The sequence below is a fragment of the Corvus hawaiiensis genome, chromosome Z (genome assembly GCF_020740725.1).
Source record: "Corvus hawaiiensis isolate bCorHaw1 chromosome Z, bCorHaw1.pri.cur, whole genome shotgun sequence".
NCBI classification, from domain to species: domain Eukaryota; kingdom Metazoa; phylum Chordata; class Aves; order Passeriformes; family Corvidae; genus Corvus; species Corvus hawaiiensis.
In genome coordinates this window covers 3,096,201-3,119,477 of record NC_063255.1, presented here as the reverse complement: position 1 = coordinate 3,119,477, position 23,277 = coordinate 3,096,201, and the positions used below count along the sequence as shown (strand labels likewise).

At 39.9% G+C, this 23,277-nt stretch overlaps 1 protein-coding gene across 1 annotated transcript in view; it reads right to left on the bottom strand.

The window, feature by feature from the left end:
* Positions 1-1,356: 1,356 nt before the first annotated feature.
* The window catches only part of LOC125320478 (interleukin-6 receptor subunit beta-like), a 33,189-nt gene continuing 11,268 nt past the window's right edge, over positions 1,357-23,277 (bottom strand). The window contains exons 6-15 of the mRNA XM_048292852.1: positions 21,952-22,093; positions 21,708-21,790; positions 20,441-20,651; positions 18,188-18,346; positions 17,011-17,133; positions 16,289-16,441; positions 13,378-13,521; positions 10,319-10,415; positions 8,283-8,346; positions 1,357-5,896 (exon numbers count right to left, since the gene is read on the bottom strand). Of these exons, the coding sequence (XP_048148809.1) occupies positions 5,420-5,896; positions 8,283-8,346; positions 10,319-10,415; positions 13,378-13,521; positions 16,289-16,441; positions 17,011-17,133; positions 18,188-18,346; positions 20,441-20,651; positions 21,708-21,790; positions 21,952-22,093 (1,653 nt within the window). The 3' untranslated portion in view covers positions 1,357-5,419. The remainder of the gene's footprint in view (positions 5,897-8,282; positions 8,347-10,318; positions 10,416-13,377; positions 13,522-16,288; positions 16,442-17,010; positions 17,134-18,187; positions 18,347-20,440; positions 20,652-21,707; positions 21,791-21,951; positions 22,094-23,277) is intronic.

Below are 23,277 nucleotides of genomic sequence, written 5' to 3'. Positions count from 1 at the left end.
CTGGCTCATGTTTAGCTGCTGTCAACCAGTACCCCCCGGTCCCTTTCTGCCTGGCCACTGTCCAGCCACTCTGTCCCCAGCCTGTAGCACTGCGGGGGATTGCTGTGGCCAACCTGCAGGACCAGGCACTTGGTCTTGTTAAACCTCATGTTGTTGGCTTTGGCCCATCAATCCAGCCTGTCCAGATCCCTCTGCAGAACCCTCCTACCCTCAAGCAGATCAACACTCACACCCAGCTTGGTGTCATCTGCTAATTTGCTGTGATAGATTCAATCCCCTCATCCAGATCATCAGAAAAGATACTAACCAGGACTGGGGCCAACGCTGATACTGGGAGGACACTGCTAGTGACTGGTCCCCAGCTGGATGCAGAGCCATTCCCCACCACTCTCTGGGCCCAGCCCCAGATTACTGTTTGGGAAAGGCCAGAGAATATCTGTAAGAGCTTTACTGTTCTGTTATCCACTTCTGTGCTAGCAATCTATGAAAAACTGGCTGCAGCCTGTAATTTTTCAGGTAAAGTAGCATGTCTACTACTCTCCAGCTTGCCTAGAGTCCAGTGTCTCCAGCAAGGAACTGAACACATTTCATGTCAGTTTCCCTGTAAGGGCTGGCTGTAGCTTTGTCTGTCATTCTTCAGGATTTTTCTTTGTCTCCTGTGTCTACCACTTCAACAAATCCAGATTACTTCTTTGGTGGGTTTATTTCTGTAAAGTAATAAGCCCACCAGATTGCCTGGGGAAGGCTTTGTGGAATGAAGTTAGAGCATAGGTCTTACAAGGAGTGGCTGAGGGAGCTGGGGATGTTTAGCCTGGAGAGAAGGATGCTCAGGGAAGGGATCTTATCACCCTTTACAACTGCCTGAAAGGAGGTTGCAGTGAGGTGAGTGCCAATACATTCTCACAGGTAACAAGTGAGAGGATTAGAGGAAATGGCCCCAAGTTGCACCAGGGGAGGTTTAGATTGAATACTTGGAAACCTTTTTTCACAGGAGGATTTGTCAAGCCTTGGAACAGGCTGCCCAGGGAACTGGTTAAGTCACCATCTCTGGAGGCGCTTAAGGACATGGTTTAGTGGTGGGCTTGGAAGTATTAGGTTTGCAGCTGGTCTCAATCCTAAAGGCCTTTTCCAACCTCAGTGATCCTGTGATTCTGTGAAGCACTGGAGGGGTCTCTGAGGATGAATAATGGGAATGACCATTTCTAGCACAGCAGGCTGTTCTAAGTTTTATTAATCAGACTGGTGGTTCTGCTATAGAATTGAAACAGGTGTGAGGATAAGATTATTCCCATCCCAACACCACTGGCATGGAATGATCTGTCTTGGCAGCAGTCTTCTATAAACAGTGCTCAGAAATTAGTGGTGTAAGCTGTCACAAGTTTTATTATCCAGGTTCATACAGATTCCATCAACATTGTACCGGAACACATTTAACATCATTCAGGCAGCAGACCTAGAGTGCCATCAAGAGAAAGAGAAACAGGCAAACCAAGAGCTTGTGACACAGAGTCAAGAGCTCCAAGATGGGTGTCTTCTGGAGCTAGAGGTCTTTCCTGAATTGCTACATTATTTTATGTTTTTTGTAGCAGTAACTGCAGTTGACTTGGGTTGACAGGATGCCCCTGTGTTTTCTTTCCAGAGGACTCTGCACGACTGCAGATACTATTGTGGCATAAAAGTGGCTTTAAGGGTTGTCACAGTACCTCTAATGCTTAGATTCTGGGGGAATTTGTAGATATTTGGTAGACATTATTATTCATTTGTTAACTAATACAGAGTCAACCTCTACAATACTGTGGTTGCTGCAATCTCCTGTTCCAGGATGAGTACTTGTTTGTTTTGTCTCTGACACACTGTGGGAATTTTCAGTGCTAACTACTGGACTGTAGTCTGACTTTTAAGCACTAAATAAAAAATATAATAAAAAAATTTAAAATAATTAAAAAAATCTTCATGTCCATGCAAGCAAAACCATCTACTCTGGCTGCCAGAAAAAGTACTAACCTAGCTTTGTGCTATATTAGACTATTACTTTCCTTTCTCTGTAGATACAGAATGCTAAAGCACTGTAACCTTGCAGTACAATATCCCCTGCTATAAATCACTATGCTGATGTGCATATGCCGATGTGATGTGCTGATGTGCCTCCAGGCCTACAGTTGTCTAAGCTTTTACCATGTCTAAATTCTCACTAATGATCGTCCAGATCATCCAGAGCTATGATGAATGTGAAAAGAAAGCAAAATTTTAATTATAAAATATCTTGCCTTTTGTGCAAGGTCCTGAGCCTTCATATCTGCAATTTCACTCAGCATAACATACATTGAAGCTAAGGATATTGAAGCTAAGAACACTACACAAACCACTTGAACAGTACTATGGCACATGGAATGAACATGTTTATTTGTAGAGGAAGGCTTCTGCAATTGCTATACACCAGTATATGCACACATTTCTTTAAACTGCCTGAAGAAGTCAGAGAGTACAACTAGATGACTGTTGTAAGACCCTTCCAACTGAACTAAAAATCTCCACGGAAGAGCCAACCATAAAAACATACCACAGAAAGATATTTTTCCCTAACCTGAAGAACTGAGCAGTGTGTCTCCTAATCCTGTGTCCCCGAGTAAATACATTATTCGAACTAAGCCTCCTTTTTGGCTGCATGAAAATATTTAGCAAGTGTACTCTTCTATTTCTCTCCATATAAAAGCTTCTTTCTTTGCTCTCAAGAACTCATCATGATGGGATGAGTTCTTCATTTATATCTAATCTCCACACCAGGATTTTTCATGTGTCTCTTATTCTCCCAAATGTACTGTTTACAGCTATTGTACAAATACTGCTTTAATGAGATCAGTTAAGAATAGCGTTTATTGTGAGCTTTATAACTGAAAGTAGAATACATCTATCTCTTCTATTTAATATCCATGGGTGCTTCTAATACAATTCTCCTGTCCTGTTACACGAATTTTCTTTAGCGAGATGTCAGACAATGGCTAGTACAGTGGAGTTAATAATCACCAGGTTAAAACCCCAAGCTGTCTATTGAGTTTCATCTATAAGCCTGCTCCATATACTGAAACTGCTTGCAAGTCTTTGGTTTGGTTCTCCTTACTTACTTTATACATACTTTATCCATAACAGAATAATATGTATTGGTTTGGTAGGTGCAGAGTAAGAAAAGAAGAATTCATTGTTTACAGGGATGAGTAAAGCTATTGAAGGTACAAACTGCACCAGGAAAATAAGTTTCTTTGACCAGAAATGAAAGAAATACTGTAAGTAAGGAGCATAGATAATTCTTATATTTTGGAAATGGACAAATTATGACTACTTGATTGTATATCAGGACTTCATTTTCTGGAACAGCTCTTCAACACCACTACTAGATATTACAAGTAAAAATAACTGCACTAATAGCAGGATCATTTGCATTCTCTTAGATTCAAATCAGGTGAGGTCACCAGATTGAAGTTTAAAAAAAGTAGAAAGATATTTAAAAGACTCTCCAAACTTGTGTGATCTCTGGGGAGTGCTCCTCTTATCCCTTGTTTCAATTACAAGATTTAACAACCATGAGCGCATATTGCTTTGTGGGGGAACAGTGAATTTTGAGTGCTAAGAAAAAAACCGGTGCATAACCCACAGTGAAATACAGGTTTATTCCTGGCAGTCTTAACAGATATAGAGAGATGTAGTTAAAGAGAGAGTGAATATAAATAAGGAAAATGAATAAACCACGTTTTGTTATGGATTCTCACTAAATCAATGAAGTGGGGGATATGGAATTTCTCTGAGTTTTTGCAAGCATGGCTGTTCTACAATTCATACTGCCTAGTATGCATGGAAATATTTGTGTGAATGTCAATTGTCCTTCACTTTTAATGAGAGATGTGGTAGCCTGTTAACCCTCTGCTTTTGCAATGCTGCACTCTCCCTCCTGCTCTTCCCTGCCCCTACTCCTGGCCACTCCCTCGGGCTCTCCCTATTGGTTCCTGTACCCCAACCCTGCCCAGGGACCGCCCCTGAGACCCTGACAAAACCATCCTGCACCAGACTACGAGGTCTCTCTGCCTCTGAGGGTCACCAGGACAAGATGTGATTAAAGCCATCTCAGGTCTCATGAGAGACCCTTCTCGCCTCCTCTGTCATCACTGTTGTAACGCTGATAGCTGACCAGAGCAATATCGCGGGGCCATCCGAAATGGACTGCGGGATGTGACCGGGTCGCGTTGGCCTGGGTAACCCCTGCTGAGCTCTCAGGAGCTACAGCGTGCTAAGCTAAATCTAGCAGTTACAACAGGTAGAATTTTAAAAAAAGTCCATCTATGGATTCTCTGGTACTTATGGTACAGTTGACCAATTTCTTTCTCCACAAAGCAATTCGAATAAAATGCTCCTTAAGCTTTAGACAACAACAATAAACTGGGTTTTCTACAATAAGTGCAGACCATTCATGCCTGCAGAGTTCATGACTGAGAAACTCTTGTAAGGCTGAAAATGGTTCAGACTCCTTGTATTGTGGAGAAAGCTGATGGAGTCGCATAGAAAGCATATTGAGGAACACACTTTTACCCCCTGTATTCCAGTGGCTCCTCTTCCATGCAATCTTTTGAGGGATGGCTAACAGAGCTATCTGTTCATCTCCTGAAGTCTGTGTTACAGTTATTTACATTCCATGCAGTGTGAAAACATATCTGCAGCTACAGCTCATCACAGAATATGGATGGGGTTTTATCTGAATTTGTAGGTAATTGTAAGAGGAAATAACCTTAATTTAATACAAGTAACAACTCCAATACTGTTAATGAAACTTATTATCATCTTCACTTACACAGCACTATTTATGTGCAATAAGTAAAGTTCTAGGATGTAAAGTACTAATGGTGTTTTACATAGACCAATAAACATAATTTTTGATTCCTAATTTGAAAGACTTGGACTAATTTCTCTGGCCACCTTTGATCAACTGGAGAGCTTCTTTGGAGTGGTAGATACTCTTGGTGAAATTTTTTTGCTGAAGAACTTATGAGATCTGAAATTCAGATCTTGATCATAGTGAGTAGAGAATTCTCCTGATATCTACAAGGATACTGTGCTTAGAGTGGAAGCCTTGAATGGCTCCTGAGTGCCTTGGAACAAAATACCAAGCAAGAGGTACTTTACTGAAAGATTTTTCATATGAGTCCCTGAAAGTTTTGCCTGTGTGAAGATGGTAGGACTTTCCACTGAATGACTGAGGTGAAATAGTTAATCTAATCATATAATCAACCTATTTCACCAAGGAAACTTACTGTAGTGGAGATAACTATTGTCACAAGCTCACTATCTTATTTGGTCCTAGTGCCTGCACTGAGGCATCAGAAGTGTTGGAACTTGATTTTATGGTAAGGAAAATTATGAAGATGCTTCAGTTTTAATTGACTTGTCCCATGAAAGTTGGTCCAGATGGCAAAAGTACTACCTGGCTTTGTTTGAGGTAGTCCTGGGAAGCAAACAAAACCTTATGCACAGTTTGTGCTGGCTTACTGCTTAGTTCCATTTCCAGGTGAGGAGGAGCAGCTCTTTCAGGCATGCTCACTGTCAGACTCATCAGGGCTTTCTGGCTGAACTCCATGCTGGCGTAGTCACTCAAGAGTGGTACTTCAATGGAAATGATGTCTTCTTCACTTGTAACTGCTTCTGCAGGGATTTCTTCATGCCTCAGACTCACGTCTATGTTATTGCTAGGATTTTCTGACTGGCAAGTGTCACGCTTGCTGCCTTGTCCACCATCTGTGAAGAGGTCTAGCATCAGAGGAGCCTTTGACTCATGGTCTATGACAAAAAGGCTGGTGGTATCATTGTCTGACAGGGCCTGAAGCAGTGACTTTGAAATGGGTTTCCAGTTAGTCTGTGAGACAAAGCAAGGAAAAAGAATAATATGCTAATTAATTCATTTTATCTCATTTTTGGTTTTAGAAATATGAGTGAAAATACTTTTTTCCCTAATTTAGGGGATCCTCTTCTCCTGTCCCAAAGTATTTAAGCAAAGTTTTTCTTGCTTTTACGTTTACTTGGGACCAAAAGTAGTGATGATAAAATGCAAGTCTCATGATGTGCTGTTCTGAGAACAACAGCTTTCAAAAAATTTAGCAAATATGTCACTATAAAAAGGCAGCAACAGCAGCCAGACGAGATTAACCTGTCAGCTGCTGCAAACAGTTTGTTATTAAACTTCATGCCATGTTGTGATCCGAGTATACCTGGGGTAACAAGTTTTTGCAAATTCTGGATGGTTAAATGGAGAACAGGTGGTAACACCAAGTTTTCTTATTTTCCACTTAGATTGTTCCGGGTTTGCCCACATTTGCCATAATGCTTTTTAAATTATGGGCAGGCTGGCATAGCTATTAGGTTTTTTTCTTTCCTTCTCCCCGCCCCACCCATTGCTCTAAATATTTTTTGCAAGAAATAAGTAAGTGTGTATTGTTTTTTATTTCCTTCTTCTTACAATTTGTGATCTGACTGGGAAATAAGAATGCTGCTCTTTGAAATCTCAGCAATACCACATCAGATATGTGTATTTTTCTCTTGTAATGCGATAGAATAAACATACAGAATGTAGCAAGATTTGCTCCCTGCCTCTATTTTGCAGTGCCCATTTGGGGAATGCCTTTCTCCACAGTTCATTAATTGTTTAGAATACCAAATTACTTCTTGACAATGTATCTGGTAACCTGTTTATTGTACTGTCTCCTGACATAGTGCTTTTTCTGCTTTCTCCCAAGCCATTATCTGGTATCTGGCATTTCTGTGTCTGACATGTTATCAACATTACGGTATTCTTTACCAGGTGTGGTTAACACAGACTTCATTTTCTTAGGCAGTTGTTTGTCTCTGAAGGAAAAGTTAAAGGCATTTTAAATTTATATATTTTGCTTTTAAATATTTTGTGTCAAAGTGGCACTGTGGTTCATAACACCTATTTGTCCTTTCTGTAGCATGCAGCCTCAGTGTATTTCACTTGCAATTCTTCACTGCAAAATGACTACCTGATAATAGCTCTGAACTCATCACTTCTTTATCTACATTTAGGTGGAAGAAAGGAAGAAAGAAGATGAGGAAGTCCTGATCCAGAATATGAAAATCCATACTTGCTGTGTCACAGGAAGCAATGCTGATATTCAGCAAAACTTCTGATTACTAGCAGACTATCAGGGTCTTCTGAAATTTTGTTTCTGATTACTTCACTCTGTATCCCAGTTTTGGCCAGTGTCTGGCTTGTAGACACCTACTAGCCAATGCCTGAAATTTGACTAGATAGAAGTCTGCTTGTTAAAGATCATGAGAGAAACTACTAGATTGACAAGTGCCAAATTAAGGTCAGGCCTTCCAGAAAAAGAGATTTAAGAAGGGAAGCAGTACTAGTCGCTGCTCCAAAAACACAGTGGTAGGTGGTCTGAGACTGAAGAGATAAACATAGGTGTTCTAAGACGAGAACTTTTAGTATCAGATGTCACCAAAACTGCTGCAGAAATCTTATTAAAAGGGGGAAGGCAAGAAGGCAAAGATAAAAACAAGTCCACTAATAGGCAAAGGTGGATAATGTGGTCTCCAGCAGCTGCTTCTAACAGCTTTATTTTTTCCTAACAGCTGATTTCCCTGCTTTTTTAGTGCTGAAATTAAGGTATACTTATCAAAACATATGAGAAAGCTGTGGGCAAGATGTGAGGATGCTGCTGAACCTTGGTGCCTGTTGACCAGTAGGTGCTCCTCAGCCAGCCACCAGCTGCCAGCCAGAGTCCCGGGATTGCTTTGGAGGCGAGCAGGGACTGAGGAGTGAGGAGCAGACTTCAGAAAACACCATGTCACATGCCCTCTGTCATGAGACTTCTCTGGAATTAGGCCACAATTCATTACTTTGTATTTTGAATAACTTGAACTTAATAATCAGTTTGAGTTGGTGACAACTGACTGGATATACACACTGAATTTCTCTCTTTAGACTCCATCTACCCCCATTCAGCTTTGATTTGTTCTTTTAAGAACCATGCCTTTAAAAATGCTCTACAATGTACTCAGAAAAGTCTGAGACCTTTATTAAATTTAAAAGAATATACAGCCTATGCCTAAATAACAACCATCCCCTAGCCTGCATTTTGAATATTACTCTGGCTTTCCCGCTGTTGATATTAGACATCTTCTGGAGTGAAGTATGAAAGAACAAATGACTAGCATTATAGATTAATCAAAGATCTCCCCTGTGTATTTTTTCATGCTATCAGAAGAGTACTTGCCATATCTTGGAGTGCACTGCTGTTTCTTGGGCTTGGTACACTGGGCCAGTATGATATTTTCAGCCTGTAAAGAAGTATTTTAAATTTATAATCAGGTTAAATGACTGACGTTTCCTATGCATTTAAATTAATTACTGTTCCTATATAACATATTAATATTTTTGTGACCATCAAAAAAAGGTGTCCTACAGAGATTTTTAAGCATAATGCTAATTAGAAGCTGAAGAACAAACTCGGTAGTCGACACTGAAATGCTGAGTTAATGATGATTAGCATCTTTGTTCAATGACAAAGGAGCTGTGAAAGTGCTGGCAAAGTTGTCTCTTTCTATACATTTAATCTATACATCTAATATTTCTATACATCTAATTAGTTATCATTTCCAAAAAACCTCTATCTTCCTTGAGGGCTTTGGGACAACTAGGACAAAGTTTGTTCCAGTAAGTACTTGCTCCTGGGCTTCCTTTCCGTTAAATACAAAGAGCAAGATACTGCTTCATTCAGCCCGTGTGCAATGGCACTGGTGGTCTGGAAGAAGCTCTAAGGGGGCAACACAGCTCCTGCTCTTTCCGGATTGTTTTGTGTTTGGCTCATTCTGGGAGCTATTACATACAGCATCTCACCTCCATTAAAAAAGCCTCAACACAGCATTAAGAGAGGCTGATAGTTTAAGTAGTCCATCACTCAGCCTTAGTGTTGGCTTCAATGTTTTTCAGTTTTGAAATTAAATCTAGATTTCATTAGCTTTAGGATACTTCGCGTCTGCTTAGGCTGTGGTTTGAGGTGAAGAATGTAGCTGTAAAGTTACTGGATCTCTTGCTGATCCTGTGAAGATAGGTGTTTGGCTCACTGGCTGGCTCCTTTTTTACAAATCAAGAAGGCAATTGAGATGAGGGTTTTGCTGCACCCTTCATCTCAGTTAAAAATGTTCAATATTACTACAAATTTACAAATCTAAGCACTCTTTTGTAGTGCTGTGCTGGGTTCCTGTGTGCTGCCTGTTTGTTTTGTAGGGTTTTTTTTCATTTTCTTTCCTACTGGGCGCAGACAATGAAGTGTGGTCTTAGTTTAACACAATTAAGTTTGCTCTAGGTCAAAACTTTGGTGTAGGTCTCAGAAGTTCTTGTCAAAACTACTGTATCAGACACAATGGAACTCAAAGTACAATCTGAAAAGGTAAGAGCACAGGAGGCTTCATGAGGAGTATGTTTCCCAGAGGCAAGGACAGGAGTTTAAGCTAAAGCAGGCTATGTCATGCTGTGGTTTTCATGGCTTTCAAGCCACAGGTTGCGCCATCTGTCCTTTAGCTGCTGCGCTTTCAGCTTCTGAGGCTGGTGCTGTGTGAAGAGGGGAAAAAGGGAGGGTAGTGTTCTAGGACATTAAATAGTAACATGACTGGCTGTATGCAATTAAGTTTGTCAAAAAATTAATACTAGAACCCATTACTATGCAAACCATTTTCTTTAAGTCGTAGTGTATGCTGCAATATTGTGCCTCAGATTATTATGTGGGGGTGAATACTTTATTATTGTGGGAAACAATTTCTCCTAAAATAAGAGGACCACCTTCACATCTTACAGGCACCCTTGTTTTTCTGTCTTGCTCCTACTTATTCATATATTACTCTTTCTCATTATGTGCTTGTATGCATACTTTATACATTTAATATCTAAATGTGTTTGCAAGAAACATGTTAGATAAAAACAATTAAATGCATGCTTTATCTACATATAGAGCATATTTCCCACTGTGAGAAATGGTCCTGGCTCTTTCTAAGGGTGTTTGTGACAGGAGGTAGTTAGATAATGGAATCAAAAGCTAAAGATGATAGATTTTTGACAAACTCTTTTTACTATTTTAATCAGCATATAGTGACTTGTAATTGCTCTCACTGTGCAATGAGTACAGTGGCTTTTATGTTGTGTGTTTTTTGAGTTGTGTTGCCTTTAATGACAAAAAAGGCTCAGTGCTATGAAGCCCAGATCTAAGCAAAACAAGAGTGCTGTTAACAACTCCAGCCAATATTCTGTTCTTACCTTTTAAGCACTAGAGAACAAATGAGCGGTGCAAAAACCAGAATGAGTATCATGCTGAAACAAAGGCCAATCACAAAACCTTCAAATTCTCCTTTATCTGATGGGAAACAGAAAGATAGAATCAGATTTATGGTGTTTAAGTACAGAAAGGCCTTATTAACTTCATGAGAGAAGTATTTCAAACAGAAGTCAAAGCCAACTTTACACTTCTTCTGGAATTTAAGTAAAATCTAGTTAAAGCTAGACCTGGTATTTTCAGGGGAGTATGAGCTTTTCAGGTTTGTATTCTTAAGATATCTAGGTATCATAGAGTCATAGAACAGTGGGGATTAGAAGGGATCTCTGAAGATCACCTGTTCTAACCCCCTGCTAAAGCAGGTTCACCTAGAGCAGGTGATACAGGATGGCATCCAGGCAGGTTTTGAATATCTCTAGGGAAGAAGACTCCCCAGCCTCTCTGGCCAATCTGTTCTTGTGCTCCATCACCCTCACAGTAAAGAAGCTCTTCCTCATGTTCAGGTGGAAATCCCTGTGTCTCAGTTTATGATCATTGCCTCTTGTGTCATTGGGCATTACAGAAAAGAGTCTGGCCCCATCCTCCTGACACTTGCCCTTAGTGTACTTGTATACATTGGTAAGATCCCCTCTCTGTTGCCTCTACTCCAGGATAAAAAGGTCCAGCTCCCTCAGCTGTTCCTCATTAGTAAGGTGCTCCAGTTCCCTAAACACCTTTGTAGCCTCCACTGGACCCACTCAGGAGTTCCATGTCTCTCTTGTCCTGAGGAGCCCAGAACTGGACACAGCTCTCCAGGTGAGGCCTCACCAGGGCTGAGTACAGGGGCAGGATCGCCTTCCATGACCTGCTGGCAATGCCATTCCTAATGCCCCCCAGGATACCACTGGCCTCCTTGGCCACCAGGACACTCTGCTGGCTCATGGACAGCTTGGTGTCCACCAGGACCCGCAGGTCCTTCTCTGCAGAGCTGCCCCCCAGCAGGTCAGCCCCAGCCTGTGCTGGTGCCTGGGCTTGTTCCTCCCCAGGTGCAGGACCTGGCATTTGCCTTTGCTGAATTTCAGAGGGTTCTTCTCTGCCCTTCTCTCCAACCTAAGTATACTTTTTCACCCCATGCTGTTACGTGAGCTCCAGTTGATTTTAGTAGGTCAGGACCCTCATGCATGTCTGACTTGACAAGAAACTATTTGAGCGAAAGTGGCTTCTAATCTGTTTCAGGATTTATTAGTAGGGTTTCGGAGATTTTTTGGCTGGTTGGTTTTGGTTGGGTTTTGTTTGTTTGTTTTATTTGGTTGGGGTTTTTGTGAGATCATGCATGGTCCTCATAGCAATAATATGTTTTGTGTATTTGGTTAGTGTCCATGCTTTACTTTCTAAGAACATTAAGACCACTTTATCTGTAATCAGCCACTTGTCAATCCTTGGTGCAAACCTATGTCTCCTATCGCCTCTGTTAATACTTGCTTGAGGTACTTTCTATCAATATCCCACCTGCCTAAAGAGGAGAAAGTGTTTGAGAGGTTAATGAAGGTTGATAAAGTGCTCAGGCAGTAACACTGCTGCTAACACCGGAACCAAAACTGATTGTGATGTTAAGACTGAGTCGATGTAGACGTCTTTTTTATAGATGGATACATCAAAAGTTTAAAAATAGTGCCAGGAAAGTGTGGCCAGTTCATGATTGTGTTACTGATATTGACAAACCATATTTGCAAAAAGCCACTTGTTTTTCTTTTCCTACCCATCCCCCAACAAAAAATGTCTCTTTTTTTTTTTTTTTTAAACCAAACAGCTACCTAGTAGTAAAAACTAATTTAGAAAGCTATGTATTGCCTTGTTGCTGAAAAAGGCTTTAATAGCAAAGAAACCTGAGATTCTCCTAATGGATTAAGTGACCTGTGAAATATTGGGGGAGAGGAAAAATAGTAAATGTAATGTTTAAATTCACTGTAATTACTTGAATTTTTAAAACATTGTATTAATCTCACTCTGCATTTTTGTTACTTTACTGAACAATTGAACCCTCTCCAAATATATGTTTGTTAGGATGAGTGGAATAGAGTCCTGCAGAAAAGCTCCACTTTAATATTTTGTATTGACAGGAGAAAGTTTTCAGTAGGGGGGAGGAGGGGTGCAATCCTTGTTGATTTCAAGAAATATTTTAAATTTCTCGTCTTTTTTTTTCTGCTTCACACTTTTGACTATTCAGTTGTTTGATTTTATACCTCCTTCACTTAACACACAGAAGTTTTTGTGGGAAGAAAGCATTTTCATACTATTGTCTCTGAATTTTACAGGTTACTGATAGCATCTTAGCATGTTCTTTTCTTTTTCTATTTAGAAAGATTCATTAAGGGAACCTGTGGGCAAACAAGTCTGTTGCAGTGTTAGTTTTAGTTTAACTGGTGAAGTGTGAAAAATGTTTGAAAGACTAAGTTTAGTCAACCCTACATGATTTTAAGTTCTTTAGACTTTTTAAATGTAATTGTATTGGTATTAGCCTTTCCAGGCACCTCTGAGACAAGAAAACTTTTGCCAGCGAGCTAAAGGACCTGTTACTTAAAATGTACTTAAATTATAACAAAGCAAAAACCACTTTGATTAGTTTTCACCCACATAGGAGCAATTGAAAGATACTTAATTTTTTAATTTTACAGTTAATGGCTCAGGAAGCCAGTTTTATGTGATTGCTTAGGATTTTGCCAAGAGCAGATGATTGAACTTTACTAGTCAGGCAGAAATTTAAACTGCTGAAATCTATGACAGTAACTGTCAATAGATAAAGATATGTGCACATAGCTAGCGCAAGAAGGTCAGAAAAGGTCTCAGAAATGAAGAACCCTAGCTAAATCTTCCCTGTATACTAGGTAATGAAATACAGGCAGAGTTGTTCTGTGATAAAAGTTTACCTCTTACAGAGGAACAATTTTCTGTATTTGCTCTCAGCAACTGAGGATTGACTAATAAACCTTGTGAGTAAGCACAGAGAGAGCATAAAGCAAGGATTCATGCTGAGTAATGCAGATGCATAGAGGTTCCAGAGTACCATATTTTGGAGTGCTGAAAGGTTGTGAAAGAGTCAGAGGTCCTTCTCCAGCACTAGTGAATCCTGAAATCTGTACACGATAGGTGGTCTTTTCCTTCAGTCCGGTGAGATGGTAAGTTGTGGTAGAAGAGTTGAGAGTAAGAGCTGAAATACAGGAGGGTTTGGGGAGGAGATGATTAGATGAACTCTCATGACTGAGCATGTATCAGTGTTGCTGACTGGGGAAGAGGCAAAATTTCAATGCCCTAATCCTCATCTGGAGGAAACCACACTGTGCAGATGTTCTTTGGATGGATACCAGATTTCTCTGAAATATTTATGTACATTTTAAATGCAGAGGTAAGAAGCATGAGCTTTTAACACACCAAAGCTGTATTGGGTTTGCATGGCCACGTTTTGGTAGCAGGGGGGCTACAGGGGCAGCTTCTGTGAGAAGCTGCCAGAAGCTGCCCATGTCCAACAGATCCAATTCCAGCTGGCTCCAGGACAGATGTGCTGCTGGCCAAGGCTGAGCCAATTAGAAAGGGTGGTAATGCCTCCGTGATAACAGATTTAAAAGGAAAAGAAGTTATTGTGCAAATGTAATTGCAGCCAGAGAAGAGCGGGGTGAGAATGTGTGAGAGGAACAGCCCTGCAGACACCAAGGCCTGGAGAGAAGGAGGGGCAGGAAGTGCTCCAGGTGCTGCAGCTGAGGTTCCCCTGCAGCACGTGGTTTGTGGTTCGTGGTTCATGGCGAGGCAGCTGTGGCCCTGAACCCATGGAGGTGCCTGGGGATGCAGAGATCCACCTGCAGCCTGTGGAGGAGACCCAGGCCAGAGCAGAGGAGGCCTGAGAGTGGGTTGTGAACCTGTGGGAGGCCTGTGCTGGAGCAGGGTCCTGGCAGGGACCTGCAAACCCATGTAGAGAAAAGCCCATGCTGAAGCAGGTTTCCCAGTAGGACTTGTGACCCTATGGGAGATCCACGCTGGGGCAGGCTGAAGGACTACACCCTGTAAGAAGTGAACACTGTGAATGCTGGAGCAGTTCATGAAGAACTGTAACCCATGGGATGGACTCACACTGGAGAAATTCACAGAGATCTGTCTCCCATGGGAGGCACCCCACACTGGAGCAGGAAGACTCTTCTCCCTGAACAGTGGCAGAAACAATCCGTGATAAACTGACCACAAGCCCCAGTCTGTGTCTCCCTGTGCTGCTGATGGGGAAGAGGTAGAGCCTGGGAAGGAGGGAGTGGTGGAGAAAGGTGTTTTAAAGATCTGTTTTACTTGTCATTATCCTACTCTGAATTTCACTGCCATTAAATTCCATTAATTTCCCCAAGCCAAGTCTGTTTTGTCCATAGAGTAATCTGAGATCTCTTCTAGTCCTTATCTCAACCCGTGAATGTTTTATTTTCTCTCCCCTGTCCACTTGCAGAGGGGACAGAGTGGGTCTGGCATCCAGTTGCTCTGGTACCCAGCCAGGGTCAAACCATCACTGGTGAAGAATACAGAAGGCTGTGTACACTTCATGAGAGGAAAATATATCTAACATGCTGAAGCATTGTTTTTATGTTGATTGTAACAGTTAACATTAGGACTAGCCCTTATCAAAGCTTTAGTCTCACTCAAGTAGTTGTTCAGCTTGATTTATGCTAATACTATTACTCATCATTCAGTACAGGAACAGGGCTGTGCATTCTGCTTTACCTGCTTTGTGGGGCTTTCAGCTCAGCCTTTCTTTTCTGATGATGCAGGGATTTTTCCCTTGGCCAGAATAATGTACATGCAACCATGTTGTAAGGATGTTTTTAATGGGGCAGAAATTACTTTTCAAGTTTGTCACTGTGGATTTAAGATCTTCACAGAAGTAGATGTGGTGCTGTAGCCTATGGACTTTCTTCCCCCAAATTCTCCAATAGAATTATACTCCCTGCCTGGAAAACATGGCAATTGGGTGTCATGTCACTGCTGTATTGACTGGTTAAGGCAGAGGAAAAAAAAAGAAATTAGGTTCAGTCCTGGATGTTCCCATTCTGGCTCCTCTTGTGCTTTCAGATAGGTATTTGAAGTGGAATAGAGTCTCCAGAAGACTATGGCTCTGTAAAGGCATAGGTCAACATGAATTACAGAACTCTTACTCTCTCCCTTTGTCTTAGATGCTCTTTGTCTTCTCTAGCATGTCTACAATTTTATTTGAAAGTCAGTATGTACAAAGATAATGTGTTATTACTTATGGCAAAGAGACTTTCCACTGTAGAGCAGAAAGAAAATGCTTATCAAAAGAAGTATGGGGATTTTTTAAATTGAAAACTCAAGTGGTTTGAATTCACAGCTATTCATTTATTCCAATGTGTAGAAGTTTCATCATTTGTTAAGGTTTGTACCGTCATTTGTAGTTTGTTAAGGTTGAAAAAGACCTTTGAGGTCATCAAGTCCAAAATTAAACGTAAAAACTACCAATTTAAGAAACTGTTTCTAAAAGTAAATTTATAGTGGTGTCTTTGGAAACCGGTAAGAATTACAATCTGCTAATTCAGTTGAAAAATGAAATATATAATGTCTTACATCCTATACAAAGGCTCAGACTCAAGCTCGGATGAGTTGCGATGAAACATAAAGGTGTTGTGACTGAAATCTTAATACTTCAGAAATACTGTAAGTGTATGTCTTCCTTTAAGTGTTACTAGAGAATTCTGCTGTAAATTAATTTTCAAGGAAGTAGCAATATTTAATTTGAGATAATATCTAGAAAATTCTAGGTGTTCATGGGAGCATCTAGAGCACAAAAAGTCTAACCAGGAGCTGACCTTTGAGAGCAGAGCACTCAGTTTGCACAGAAAGCATAAATAACTCAGTATACTTAATGGTCTGAATTAAACTTTTCTTTCTTAACTCTGAGCTGCTGCTTTTTTCTGGCAATGGTGGCTTACCCGGAGACTTCTGCCTTGATGAATCTGTGTAACTGATCCTGTATCCCTGGAGAAAGCCCAAACAGTCTTCTGCAGGTATTTCAGTCCACTTCACAACTGCAGAATGCTTTGTGATATTCAGAATTGTCACATGAGCAGGACCTGTCCTAGGAACTTAAAAAACCAGATATTTGAGTTCTGCATCAATACCTGTGCAGTAGACATACAAGACTGAAACCTAGCTGCTTCCAAGAGAGTTTCTTGTCGGATTCTAGATCCCATAAATACAACGTAAAGGATGCAAGAGAAAGGCAAAATCCCATAGAGTAAAAGCCCCTCACCTTAAACAATACCAAAATAGGCAGAAATTGTGACTGTCTCATTATGAATATTTTACTCCAATAGTGACAGTCATACTCCTTTCAATTTGCAATATAAGGCACTATGAAATTGGGATTGGAAAATCTGATTTAATTTAAATTTGAGCCTCATGGGTCTGAGACCCTCTTCCTGTTATTTCTGGTAATGTCGCATGTAATAAATATTTCTGTGGACTTGTCAGTAAGGAACAGCATTCAGGTAATTCACTGCTAGGACATAACTGCTAAGCCTAAAGGCAACGCTAACTGGAGAATGCTGTTCAGTCACCTGGAAAAGAAATCTTGTGTAGCTTCCCTTTTATTGCTGCAGATAGGAAACAAGAAGAAATATAATGGGTGAGGTTGTTCAAAGGGGAGGAATACCTCCTTCAACGGTGTAAAAGTGGGTCACTCCAAAAGTCATTTCATGTCTTAGGAAACTTTCACACTGACACACATCAGATGCATGTACCATTATTTTGTACAACTTATATGGTTGAAAATTGTCTGGAAAACAAATAAAGGTATGTCAGGGTTTACTGAAAAGTTATAAATTACAAAGAAGTAGAGGAAAGACAACAGCTTCATAGTTTTTCTGTATAGTTGTTGCTTTCTGAGATTCAAAGCATAGTATAATTGTATAGTGCTTTATATTGAGTACAAAATATGTACATCCTTCTTCAGTGTCTCTGGATGCTTAATGCTAACTATTTCAAAATCAGAACAGGACATAACATGGGTTTTCTTTTAAAAGATGACTGATCTGTTTATAGTCTCCCTATGGGAGGCTTTAGCTGCTGAAGGAGAAATTGGGAACTAAAATGGCTGTAGTTATCTTAATTCAGGGATAGATATTTCCCACTCAGCTAGAATATATAAACAAGCAAAAAACCTAGATATAATGTGGCACTGCAGATGTTGCAGAAGAACCAAGGTAAACAGTGAACTCTCTAGAAGACTTTGTAGAACTCTGAAGCTAAATGTTCTCTACTGTACATAAAAACCAGTCCTGAATGGCTTTTGCAAGAGGCCACGTACATGACTTTAATAAAGATTTTCAATGTCTGTTCCATAAAGAAATCCCTGACTGAAGCCCATCATGCCTAGCTTGGTAAGCAGAATACTGGACTTGAGAACTTCAGCTTTGACAAATACAGACATTGGGATAAAAATAGAAATTAATCTTAGAGAGTCTGTTTAATACAGCAGTTTGTATTGAAAGACAAGCTTACCTAGGTACAAGATGAAAGTTTTTTTTAAAGCCAGTAAAGCCAGGTGTGCCTGGAATGTGGGCAAGGAGAGACATTGTACCAGCAGCTTAGCTGAATTTCTTGCCCAACAGTATCCAGAAGAATCCTAATGAAAACTCTGCTTTTTATCTGCCTTAATGTTGCTAAGCATTAGATGATGACTCAATACTGGACAAATATTAAGAGTTGCACTTATCTGGATGGATCTTCAGTTTGCCCTTAAAAACAGAATGAAAATCCTACTCTGCCCAACCAAAAATAACCAAGAGATGAAAGGGTGCCTCCATAGGAGGTGCAGTGGTTGCTGTTACCTAGTGTGAAATTTCCAGTAGCCGTAGTTACTATTTTCATGTGCATATCCTCTTTACCAGTGCCCCAGTCAACCACAAAACATTTTGGATTGTATTCTGGAGTCCATGTGACAACTGCATTGGTTCCCTGGCTTTTGACATGGATTTGACCAGGCAAGTCTGTGAACAAATATACAATTAAAGGTTAATAAACAGAAAAGTAGTTTTCTCCCCTATGGTTTTTCTTTATCCATTTTGCTCTGTCTTTGGAGGTTATTTATTAAGTAGTTATCATTGCAAGTGACCCACTTACCATAGTAAGGTTTACACCAGTATTTCAATACAGGAAACTGAGCATTTACAATGCAATGGTGTCTGGGGGCTACAGTGTTGATTGCTGTTCATGACTTTTCCTTGTTTCTGATTGTTGGAAATGAAATGGTTGCTCCAAGCCTCAGGAAGAGGAAGTCTGGTGTTGCTAAATAAGTTCCTGTGAGCCGCTAGTAACTGCTATACACAGAGCAACTGTGAGATAGTGCTTGCCTGGGTAGGGGAGGAGGCGAACAATGAATCATAGCTAGATAATTTTATATTTCATATATTTTGCATTTTCTGAAAGGATCATGAAGATTTTGACATTATAAAAGGCAGGCTACCAAACTAGGAAAGATCTTCTTACTGACACTAAGGAGGGAGAAGAGCAACCTGCCATTTTGAGACAAGAAGTGGACCTTGTGGCAGATATACATGCTCTCTGTTTTATCTCCTGTCTGGAAAGCAATCCAAGAAAGGCAAATTAATTTTGAGGGAGCTGTGGTTGTCCAAGGGAACTGGGGTTGCTGGGGTTGTTTGAAAGGGCTGCGGTTGTTTAGCCTGGAGAAAAGGAGGCTCAGGGGAGACTTTATCAGTCTCTGCAACTGCCTGAAAGGAGGCTGTAGCCAGGTGGGGGTCAGTCTCTTCCCCCAAGCCATTAGCAATAGGACAAGAGGCACAGTCTCAAGCTGTGCCAGGGGAGGTTTAGGCTCAACATTAGGAAGAATTTCTTCACAGAAAGAGTGATTGGGTATTGGAATGGGCTGCCCAGGGAGGTGGTGGAGTCACTGTCCCTGAAAATATTTAAGAAAAGACGGGATGTGTCACTTTAGTGCCACGGTCTTATGGACAAGGTGGTGTTAGATCACAGATTGGACTCAACGATCTCAGAGGTCTTTTCCAAATTAATTGATTCTATGATTCTGTAAAGAAAATGGCTGTACTAGCTGAGGAAAAGTTGTGTATGCTGAGAAGGAATTTATCTTGAGAATGGACTTAATGCGCATTAAGTATCTTCTCAGTAATTCATGATAGATACAGAGAAGTTGCACTGAAGTACAGTCAAATAGAAACAGGTGGAGAGAGCCATGAAATACAGGCTCAGAGGTTCAGTAGACAACATTGTCAGTGAAAAGGTGGCTTGAAACGGTTGATATATTTTATCAGAAGAGAGCTAAGGGACTGAAATGTAAGGGCAAAATCAAGCTTTTACCTCTTAGCAGGACAAAGGAGAAGAGAATGAGGGGTGTGTTAGAGAATTCTGGATAAGCAGTCATTTGCAGCTATCTGAAGCTCAGCAAGGGTACTTGCACACATCTTTGCTTGTGAATGCTATAGCTTAATTTAAAAAAAAAAATCTTACTTTGTAAGAGAGGTTCTTCTTATATTGCAATAAATATACCTCAAGATTATAACACATGAATCTAGCTTATATTATAAGGAAAACATTGTTAGGTTTATTTTTTAAAAGAAAAGACTGTTTGTTTAGGCATTACAAAGCTTACATGTTCATTAGAAAGTGACATGTACATCCTATCTGTTCCTTCTCCTATGTGCCATTTAGAGTAATAATGAAATAAAGGACAGTAGCAGGTCTCTTAATAGTTATTTACCTCAAAAATTTAGACTTGCACATAGTTCTGTGAACTTTTTTTTAAACCATGACATCTACTTGATGTTGAGGACAGTCCATAAACCATTTTCTGAAGTACATCCAGCACATGGTACTTTCTCTAGCTTAAGAAACAATAAGTGCTAAACTGAATATTAAATTACTATCTCTTAACTTCTACCAAAGTATCTTCTTAAGAAACAATTCTGACTCCCAGTATGTAAAAATATCAGCCTAAAAAATATTCAAGAGAATGCTTTCACCTATCCCAAAGTATGTCTAAAAGTAGCCTTGGAGATTGGTCATAAAACTTCCCAACCACTCTGGTGAATGAATGATAAGGTAAGTACCTGTTCCATAGAATTCTGGGACAATATACATGGCTTGTGGAGATTCTCCTGCTTCATTATAGGCAGAAATATTAACTCTATAGTAAGCCATGGAGAGATTTACAAGAATTTTTCCCTCTTTGAGAGAGATGCGATTTGGTGAGTGGCTGCAGCTGTTGGGTATTCTTTCCACATTAACGAAATATCCAAGGACGTTCTCATTTTGTGCTACCTAGCAAGAGGAAAAACATTATTACTCTATAAATGCTGTTATGTCCCTTGCAGAAAATCAAGAACTATTTAACTGTATAAACAAAATGGAGCCTCCAATAATGGGGATAAAATCATACTGTTTTAATTAGGTCATTAGGAATCAATGAAGCAAAGCATTTCCTTAAAATTAACAGCATGCTTAAATTGAGAGGATTTTAGTACAGGATTAAGAATTTTCCTTAATTGAGATCACAGTTATGTGTATGCAATTAGCAATAACAGCAGTGAAGCAGCTGTAACGTTCTCTACATTTCACTGGAACATATCCCTCATTATTAGGAACTTGAAAGTAAATGAGAGGTGTTTAATTGAAATTTATGCCTCTGGGTACCCTCATCTACTCGGGCTTGGTTAGGTATCTAGTCTCTTTAAAGAGAAATGCTAGTAATTATGCTACAAATTTGGAACCTGTTAAATATCCATTGGTAGAAATTTCTGGTGGTGGTTCACTCATTATTTTACTGTACTAATCTTAATAAGAGATTGGAAAATGCAGTGCACAGAAATGGAAATTGCTGCAATATAGGCAGAAACTTAATACACGAAGGCCTGTGAATTCTTCAAGGATTATTTCTGATATCAAGATTGTCTGTTATTTCTGGCACAAAATTAATAGTGTGTAGATACCACGAAGCTGTGAGGCTGGGTTATCTTAATGAAATAATTGGATACTTTTGGAGTAACATAGACAGGAAGACATTTAGTAATGTCTTGCGAGGAATTTCAGAAAAAACTGGAAGCTCTTAAAATGAAAACATGTTTTTCCCTGGAAAAGAAGGGAAGTTTTAGTGATTTTTCAAGATTATAAATGGATGTAGTTTTTCCTTGTAGGTTTCTAGCAGCTGAATCACTAGCATATAGATGCAATGAATTCTGCAGCAAGTGTACAATATCCAATGCCTTTTGCATATCAAGTGTAGTCTCAATACAATGAGAAAGTCTGTTTTTCCCTGCAATGTATTAAATAAATAGCATATACATAACAGAAGGTACCCAGACTCAGAGTGAACCTTACCTCCCACTTCAGAAGAACACTTCTTCTTCCGGGAGAGTTTTGTGTGGTTACATTATATGATATTCTTGGCTTGTTCACGAGTTCTGGTAAACATGGTAAAAGATGGAGATGTGCACTCAAATGAGTCATTCTGATGTTCATATTTTCAACAGTATCTGAAAATGCTATTCCATATGGCACAAAAATTGGAAAAGCACTTACATTCATATTTACAACTAGTAGGATGAAGCTACATTTCACTTACTGTGAGGGACCAAAATCTCTTTGCTCCAAATGCAAACACAGTTGAGACCATCCTTGGTTACACATCTGAGCTGAACAATGTATGAAGACTTAGTATTTACATTTGAAATGGTGACATTGACAACATTGCTTTCTAGAGGCACCTAAAAAAAAGATCATTTATGTAGCAGCAATAATAATCTTACATTAATTGTTTTCTCAGCCTAAGACTGGTCTTCTGACTCAGCTGAAAGTAGAGGTTCCTGTCATCAAATAGGAATTACTACGCATTTTAGTCAAGGTATTTTCATTCTTTCAAGGCAACACCCTCTTTTACATGAACTTGTTCTGCTCACTCAGGACAATAAGTAACCTGGTCTAAATATTACTTTTAAAATCAGTTAGACCTGACATATACTGAAAACCAAAAATTTACTTAACTCTGAGCCTTAGTGACATTCTCAAGAACAAGAACTCAAGGGAAAATTAAATATTTTAAAAAGTCCTTATTTTTAGAAGTATCATTATGTCTAAATAGATCCTCATGACTGATGTCTTAAAGAGCATGACTGGATTGAAAGTGTGTCTTCCTGTGCCTTGGCACTGCAGAAGTGATGTGCATCTGCAGCTGATGACGGCACTGGAGTCTCAGTAACTGTACAGGGAATGGAGTTTTTCTTCAAACAAAGACATCACCCATGTCTAAGAAAAACCCTGAGCTGAAAAATACAGAGAAAATAAGAGAAAATACAACAGAAAACGGTTGTTATTGCTTAAACTTTTTCCTAAACCCCCCCTAAAAAAACAAAGCCCCACTGTAAGGTGACCAACTCTTCTCTTTCAATTTCTGCAGTACTTTATTTTCTAATTAATAAATTAATTAATTAACTTCTGTGGCAGTGTGCTCACCTACCTCCCCTCCGCTTCCCCTCCATCCTGCCCTTCATTTCGTGTAATCCTGCTCAAGTGATAACCACAATCAGCAGACATAACCAATGTGTCTGGACCATCACCGATCTCAAAGTTGATTCAGGGCAGACAGATAACATGAAAGACAAGGGCTAATTTGAGCAGTTCATCCACCTAACCATAGTGCTGGTTAAGGTTCAAGTCAACTTCGGAAGAAATTAATATCTGAAGTGAGCATGTATATGTCTTTAAGTGACTCATCTTACCCCTTAAATAGTGGATAGCCCACAGCCTCTTGAGCTCTCCCGCACAGCAGTAGGCTATACAACAGTATCTCTTGAGTAGGGACGCCTCTTAAGGCTACTCCTCAAGGTTGAGAGAATTTTTGTCTCATCAGATACTTGATTAAGTGACTTGGAAATTAGTACACTGAAAATTT